The 8,326-nt window shown below is 31.6% G+C and overlaps 1 protein-coding gene across 1 annotated transcript; it reads right to left on the bottom strand.

The window, feature by feature from the left end:
• Positions 1-1,815: 1,815 nt before the first annotated feature.
• Positions 1,816-5,149, bottom strand: LOC127085740 (protein trichome birefringence-like 38). The gene is made up of 5 exons (XM_051026251.1): positions 4,858-5,149; positions 4,471-4,642; positions 4,210-4,388; positions 2,425-2,583; positions 1,816-2,171 (listed from the first exon to the last, which is right to left on the bottom strand). The coding sequence occupies exons 1-5, from the start codon at positions 5,097-5,099 to the stop codon at positions 1,883-1,885; spliced, it is 1,041 nt and encodes a 346-aa protein (XP_050882208.1). The 5' UTR covers positions 5,100-5,149; the 3' UTR covers positions 1,816-1,882.
• Positions 5,150-8,326: the final 3,177 nt, after the last annotated feature.

An 8,326-nucleotide genomic window follows, 5' to 3' on the forward strand; every position in this document is an offset into this window, starting at 1 on the left:
GAAATACTCAAGATATTTGAGATGCAAGATTGCAACCCAACTTCGACTCAAGCTGAGCCCATATTGCAACTGTCGAAAGACACATATGAAGATGATGTCGATCCAATGTAGTATAGAAGACTCATTGGATCACTTCGATACCTTTGTCAGACAAGGCCTGATCTAGCATACAGTGTGGGTATGGTGAGCAGATTCATGCAGAAGCCAAAGGCATCACACTCAGCAGCGACGAAGAGGATACTAAGGTATCTGAAAGAAACTCTCGACTACGACATTTTGTTTCCTGCAGCTGATGAAGGAAAAGAATGCAAGTTAGTGGGATACACCGACTCAAGTTGGTGTAGTGATGCTGATGATAGAAAATCCATAGCTGGTTACATGTTTATGCTAGGTGGTGCACCAGTTGCTTGGAGTTCGAGAAAGGAACCAGTAGTAGCACTGTCATCGTATGAAGCAGAGTACATATCTTCTTATATTTGTGCATGTCAAGTAACGTTGATGGTGAATCTGGTCGAAGAGATTACATGAAAGAATCATGGAGCAATTACCATGAAGATCGTTATCATGTCCGCTATCAATCTGGCGAAGAATACGACAGCATATGGAAGAAGCAAACACATCGAAATGAGGTTCAATTATCTTCGAGAGTAGGTAGCAAAAGCAAAGCTGAACTTGGAACACTGCAGATTTGAGAATCAGATTGCAGACATCATGACGAAGGGAGTGCATGTCGAAGTGTTTAAGAAGTTAAAGTCTATGATGAATGTAGATAGCTTAGACACAATGAATTATGTGGTGTGTTGAATTGTAACTCTTTGTGTCGAAGCAGATAATGCTCGATATAAACAAGGATGTGTCGAAATATGTAGTGTGTGTCGAGTGGTATTAGATGTCTGGCACAAGATTTCGACTTAGACCAAAATAGGTATTTTGGGCATTTGTAATTTTTGGGCTTTAGCTTAGGGATCAAGCTAGCTCAATTATAAATAGAAAGAGTAACCCCTATTTCCAAAACAATCTTGTAATCACTTGCAATTGCAAAATTGACGAGATTTCCACAGGTTGTGGACAGAGAGACTCTGCAGAAATCATCTTTTTTTTCCCAATTTCCTTCAAACCATAATCTTCTTTCTTATTCAATAGTATTTTCTTGCTTTCATCATCATTGTGTAGCGATACAATCTTACAACCAAGATTGGTTGATTCACTCGAGTGAAAAATGAAAAACAAATGAAAATTCGATTGATTAATTGAATCTTATTCGTTAAGATTGACTCGGAATTATTCAAAATTTTGGATTTAATTCCAACATTAGTATCATATACATTAGTATAATATACAATGGTCTAATTCTAGAATAGTTTATGTAGTGCAATAGTGCAATAGAGTACATACAATATAAACAAGCCTAATTTGATGTTGAGGACATCATATTTGATGGTTTGCTTGCACAATTTAAAACCGTCTTAAAACATTTGATTGAAAGTGATCTAACACACTATTCCATCTATTAATTTTTTAGTGACAATATTTTTTAAAAAGTAACTCCGATTACAAATCAACAAAGTGCTTCCCTCCTTTAACCTAGATCATTTCCCAAATTATGTCACAACATAAATAGGTCCACAATTCAATCCAACAATTAAAACTAAATGCTTACTTTGCAGAAACACAAACACATAATTCAACTTATAAGTCAAACTATAATTCTGATTTGCCATTAATTTCATGAATAATCAGATTTTAAACCATTACCAAAAACATCTCCTACCATCTTCTTTATAACTTTTGATAAAACTAATATGAATACATACATGATCAATGATTTAATTTTATTTCATGGAGTACTCAGAATACAACATCTTAGTGATCACAAAAAATTCTAATTCATAACTGATGCATACAAAAGCTGATTCCAAGTATCTGGTACACCTGCAAGACACCAATGGACACAATCCAATCCATGTAACACACTATGAGTACCAGGATGTCCATCTTTTCTCAATTCCGAGAGAGCTGTAATGTTGAGAAGATGAACAGGCTTTTTTATTGTTTGCAACACACTTTGAAGTACATTTGATGCTGGTGGCAAACCAACTGTGGTTGATGATTCTTTTATTGGTGTTGTCTGACTTCCACAATTTGTTCCTGGCTGCTTCCATATTGACCCACTATTTTTTGTAGACACACAAATACAAATAATTAGAGAGATATTAAAAGCAATATAATGGAGAGATTCTTCTCAATAGGATTGTTCATGTGCACAATTTCAGTAAAAAAATCGAACCGAACTGAATCAAACCCTAGTAAAAGATCACGTGAACTGAATCAAATTACCGTTTTTATAACCGACTCAGTCGAAGTGATTAGATTTAAAGAATGAAAAATAATTAAGAAAAAAGGGAGATGATTTGTTAAACTCACTCGAAGTGTGTAGGAGGAATTCCTTGATAAAGAAGTTTGGTTTTGGTTGTATCAACTTCTGCATCAACCCACTTAGCCCAAGTTGTCAAAGCAGTTTTAAAAGCTTCCATTCTATCCATATCTTTTACTACTTTGTTACCTATTTGAATATAATCCCATCTGCATAAGAAAAAAAAAATCAAAATTAAAAATGTGCAAAATATTCAATTGTGAGACCCAAATTCATAATTAAATTCAAATTCATTTAAAATATCTTAATATAATTAGATGGTTGTTAACAAATTTAGTTATTAATGAATGATTATTCAATAATATTTTATTTTTGGATTCGGTTATAAACGGGTTATTATTCAAAATCTAAATATTTCAATTCAATTATAAAAAAGTTTATTTTTAAGAATTAATAATTTCTTTTTAATTTTTAAAAATATAGTTTTTTATTTATTTTACAAAAAAGTATTCTAGATTTTTTAATTACTTAAAAAAAAATTCCAACCTTTACTTTTGAAACAATACTTTTATTTTATTTTCTGAATTTAGTAATTTTTTTCCATATAAAATTTCAAAGACTTTCCAACCTTTAATTTTTTTAGATTTTTTTTATTTTCTTAATAAAAATTTCTAGAATTTTGTTGAGAAAAAATATTTTCCAAATTAAATAAATAAATTTTGAAAAAAATATAGTTTTTACTTTCCAAAATAACTAAATTATTTTTTCGAAAATAAATTTCCATATTTGTTTTAAAATAAATATATATTTTTTATTTTCCCAAATAAATAATTTTTAATTTTAGTTTTCTAAATAATTATTCTTTAAAAAAGTTGACAATCTTTTTGCAAATTTATAAAAATATATATATGTTCTTGCAAACCAATATTTTTAAATAAATAGTAATAACAAAATAACAGAATTTTAAAGAAAAAAAATCTTTTTTTTCAAATTTATAAATAATTAATTTAAAAATTCTTTTTAATTTTATAGAAAAATCATTTAAAATCGGAATTTTTAAAAGAAAATTGGCTATATAACCATAACCAAATTTTAGCCGATTTTATAAACAGTTTTGATTGAAATGTGGTTATAATTATGAATTCAAACCATTTAATTGGTTTAAAAATGATTATGGTTTGATTTTTAAAAATAGTGACTTAAAATAGTGAATAAAATTGATTAATTAAATGTAAAAAATTGGTTAATGAAGTGACGAAGTTGGTTAATAAACGTTCAAATACTAAAAATATTTTTTAGGGATAAATCAAAGTTGGTTAATGAAAAGTAAAAAATTGGCTAATAAAATTATGAAATTGGTTAATGAACGTCCAAACATTAAAAATAATTTTGAATAGCTACTAAAATTGGTTAATACAAATATAAAGTTGGTTAAAAAAATATGAAATTGGTTAATAAATATTCAAATAATAAAAAATAATATTAAAAAATAATATTTTTTTATATTTTTTAAAAAAATAATATATTATTATAATATTCTACTGTTCCTCGTACTGATGAATAGTAAAATACAATGTAGGTGTAAAAAATAGTGTAAAAATAATATTTTTTTGGATATAATTACTGAAGTTCAAACTCAGATACTCAAAATTGTGTGTGTGAATTTATAGTAATTATTATCATTTCAATTGCATACCAAAAGAAAAAACAAGTTACCATTTGCAAATCCTAACTCAACTTAGAAAAATTGACATTGAATGAACATCATTAACCAAATTTGATCTAATACTCCCATATGTGAATTTCTAATAGGTTATTTTTGTTAGAACTCTTACCCTTTATTGGCGTCATTGCGGTCCCACCAAAGCCAAGTGTTAAAAACCAGAACATCCATTTGTTTCCATACATCTCCACCAACTTTGATGGAATCAAGTTTCAATATTCTACCATTATTTTGCTCTACAATGTCAACCAAATATGTATTACGGTAAATACTAATTGTAACACCATAGTCCTGCAAAAATAAATAAATTAAATTGTAGTAATAAAAAAATACATATTTTGAAAGATGATTCATGATGAAAAATATTACTAACCAAGAATGTGTGGCTATTGATAGGTTTACCACCCTTTTGTGCTACATTAAGATTAGGTACAGAAGAATGAATCATACATAACAATGATTGCCATTGGTTGCGACTTATTGAATCTCCTATAAACATTATTTGTTTTCCTTTGAATTTTGTCAAGAAACTTTTTCCATCAAATCTGCAAACACCATTAAAATCAATAAAAATAAAAGTCAATAAAAAGAACATATAAAGTTTAATAAATTTGGTTTGCAGATCCTAGATCATCAGACAAAAACCGATATGTCATCATCTGAACCCTAATATTCACGGTTATGTATATGTATGAATTTTTAGTAGTTATTAATATTTTGTCTTGTGTACAAAAATAAGAAAAGTTGAATTAATTTGTACCTTGGTATGTTACAATTATTGCTTGGTTGCCATCTATATTTGAGATACTCTTGATCAGTTCTACCATATTTCAAGCAATCAAGTTCCAAACGAACTTTAGGACATTTTGAAGAATCATAAAGAGGGTAAGAATCGTCATAAACCCAACTTCCTTCATATAAATTGCAACTATCTCCATTAGTTTCTTCCAAACAAAGACAAATGACCAAAATGGTCATTGCAATCCAACCATAAACCTTCATATCTAAACCGATCTCACTCTTTCTCTCACTCTCTATGTATCTCTCTCTTTGTGAATATTTATTTTATTTGTGTTTGAAGATATATATATATTTTTGTCATAACTGGTCATAAAAGGTTATTATTATCAATTTAGCTCTAATAGGTAAACAATCCAACTATTCAATGTATTTATCATTTTTGTTCATAATAAGCTTCATTGGTCTTTCTTTTTTAATAAATTCTTTTTATTTATTTTTAGTTTCTTTTATGGATTAATCCCCCTTAATTTATCTCTTCTTACCAAATACAAAATTATAATAAAAAAGTAGATTGGGTAGAGGGAGATTTATTAAATTGAGATTTTAAGGAATTTAAAATTATTTATGATAAATTTTTTGAGTCAATCATAACTTTTATAATGCTCAAATAAAAATATTTTAAAATTTTTGAAATTTCAATTCAATAAATCTTCCTTTTCTTTCTTTTTATATTTTTTATTTTTGGTAATGCTAACTCGTACCACAATGACACAAGTTAAAAAAACACAAATAAAAAATTCGTATTGAAAAAAAATAATAAAATCATTAATTATAATTTTGTTTTAAATTTGTTGGTGCAAAGGTAGAATAAATGATGAACGGAAATATTCTATTAAGAGAATGACGGCTACAAAACATGATAAAAGTTACAATGATTGCCACCCTATTTATAAGCTAAAACTAGGGTTACTAGAATAGGATAAAATACTAAAATACCCTCTAACAAACTTAAGGGCTAAGAAAATAGTACAACTAATAAATATGAATTACTTCTAATACCATCAAAACTTGTAACACCAATTCCATCCCTTAATCTGAGAAATTGATCAGTCTTGATAGCTTTCGTCAGAACATCTGCCAACTGTTTCTGAGTGCTGCAGTGTACAACTTCTAACACTCCCCTCTGAACTTGATGTCTCAGAAAATGATACTTGGTCTCAATGTGCTTGCTTCTCCCATGCAACACTGGGTTTCTGGCAAGATTGATTGCAGACTTGTTGTCAATCATCAGCTTCAGAGGTTTGTTTACTTTAATCTTCAGATCCTGCAATAAATTCAGAATCCACACAGCTTGGCATGCAGTAACAGCACCTGCAATGTATTCAACTTCACAAGTTGACAACGCCACAACAGGTTGCTTCTTGGAACACCAAGAAATGGGACCTCCCAGAAATTTGAATAAGTACCCAGACGTACTTCTTCTGTCAACTCTGTCTCCACACCAATCCGAATCTGAATAACTCAGAAGTTCTGACTCATCCTTTCTTCCAGAAGGAAATAATACTCCATACTTCAGAGTTCCCTTGATATACCTCAGAATCCTGACAGCAGCTTGGTAATGGGACCACTTAGGTTTACTCATGAACCTACTAACCATCCCAACTGAATAGCAAATATCAGGTTTGGTATTGCACAAATACCTCAGGGAACCAACCAACTGTTTGAAGGTTGTAGCGTCCACATTCTTTCTATCAGAGTCAGAATCCAGTTTCTGATTTGTATCAGAAGGTGTGACAGCAATCTTACAATTCTTCAGATTAAATCTCTTCAGAATTTCTAATTCATACTTGAGCTGATGCAAAATAATACCTTTCTCAGAGTATCTGAATTCCATCCCTAGAAAGTATGTCATTTTGCCTAGATCAGTCATTTCGAATTCATTCATCAGAACTTTCTTGAACTTGGCTATCTCCTGTTCAGAACTTCCAGTCAGCAGTATATCATCAACATATAAACATACCAGAGTCATATTTCCTTCAGAAATATGCTGAACATAGACACCGTACTCCATCTCACATTTCTGAAAGCCTTGCTTCTTGAAAAATGAATCAATCTTTTGATTCCAAGCTCTGGGCGCTTGTTTCAATCCATATAGAGCTTTGTATAATCTGTACACCATTTCTTCCTGATTCTTTTTCACAAATCCAGGAGGTTGTGACACGTAAACTTCTTCTTCTAATGGACCGTTCAGAAATGCAGATTTTACATCTAAATGCATCAGAGGCCAATTCCTGTTAGCAGCTATTGCAATCACCATTCTGATTGTTTCATGTCTTGCTACAGGTGCAAACACTTCAGAGTAATCCAGCCCAGGTTTCTGTAGAAATCCTCTGGCTACCAACCTTGCTTTATGTTTGCCAATTGAACCATCTGGCTTTAACTTCTGCTTGAAAACCCATCTGACGCTGATGGCTTTCTTGTCTTTTGGAAGTTCTGTCAGCTTCCAAGTCTTGTTTCTCTCTATAGCATCAAGTTCTTCTTTCATGGCCTTCAGCCAGAGCTTCTGCTTAAGAGCCTCTTCTGTACTTATGGGTTCAGAGTCTACTAACATGACACACTGAATAACTTCTCCTTCAGAGTCTACTTTAGTGTCTTGCAGCATGTCAAATTCTGCATATCTTCTGGGGATGTTTCTGATTCTTTGTGGTCTCTGAACTTGTTCAGAGTCTTGAGCTTCAGAGTTTCTAACTTCAGATGGTTTGCTTCCTCCAGAGCTTTGACCATCTTCAGGGGCTGGCATATTTCCAGAGTCTGAATTACCACCAGAATCTGGATTACCATCAGAGTCTGGGTCATCAGAGTCTGGATCATCAGAGTCACCTTCATCTTCTGAGTCTTCTCCAGAGTCAGAATCACTATCAGAATCAGAATCAATGTCAGAGTTTACTCCAACTTCAGAAATTCTTAACTCTGACCTTTCTTCAGAAGTTCTAACATCAGAATCAGATTGAGACTTATCCCAATTCCAAAATTCTGATTCCTTCACAATCACATCTCTGCTGAATTCAATTTTGTTGGTTTTTGGACAATAGAGCTTGTATGCACCTGTACTGTGGTACCCTATCAGAATCATCACTTTGCTTCTATCATCCAGCTTCTATCTTCTGGCTTCTGGAACATGTTTATAGCAAACAGAACCAAACACCTTCAGATGACTAACACTTTGCTTATCTCCAGTCCACTTTTGTATTGGAACTATTTCCTTCAACTTCTTCGTAGGACATCGGTTGAGTACATACGTTGCAGTGACAATAGCCTCTCCCCAGAACTTCTGAGGAAGTTTCTTCTCCTTTAGCATGCTTCTCACCATATCAAGCAAAGTGCGGTTTCTTCTTTCAGCAAGACCATTGTGTTGAGGGGTATAAGGAGCAGTAACCTCATGCTCAATTCCATTCTCCTCACAGAACTTCTGGAACTCTTTGGAGTTA

Source organism: Lathyrus oleraceus, chromosome 5 (assembly GCF_024323335.1).
Source record: "Lathyrus oleraceus cultivar Zhongwan6 chromosome 5, CAAS_Psat_ZW6_1.0, whole genome shotgun sequence".
In the NCBI taxonomy this organism is placed as follows: domain Eukaryota; kingdom Viridiplantae; phylum Streptophyta; class Magnoliopsida; order Fabales; family Fabaceae; genus Lathyrus; species Lathyrus oleraceus.

What these genes read in the sequence shown, in the direction of transcription:
- LOC127085740 (XM_051026251.1), bottom strand. Translation starts at nt 5,099, where the DNA reads ATGAAGGTTTATGGTTGGATTGCAATGACCATTTTGGTCATTTGTCTT. An exon ending in CGCAATGACGCCAATAAAGG is followed by an intron (nt 2,584 to 4,209) that starts GTAAGAGTTCTA and finishes TTTCTTATGCAG; the next exon opens with ATGGGATTATATTCAAATAG. An exon ending in ATTCCTCCTACACACTTCGA is followed by an intron (nt 2,172 to 2,424) that starts GTGAGTTTAACA and finishes TACAAAAAATAG; the next exon opens with TGGGTCAATATGGAAGCAGC.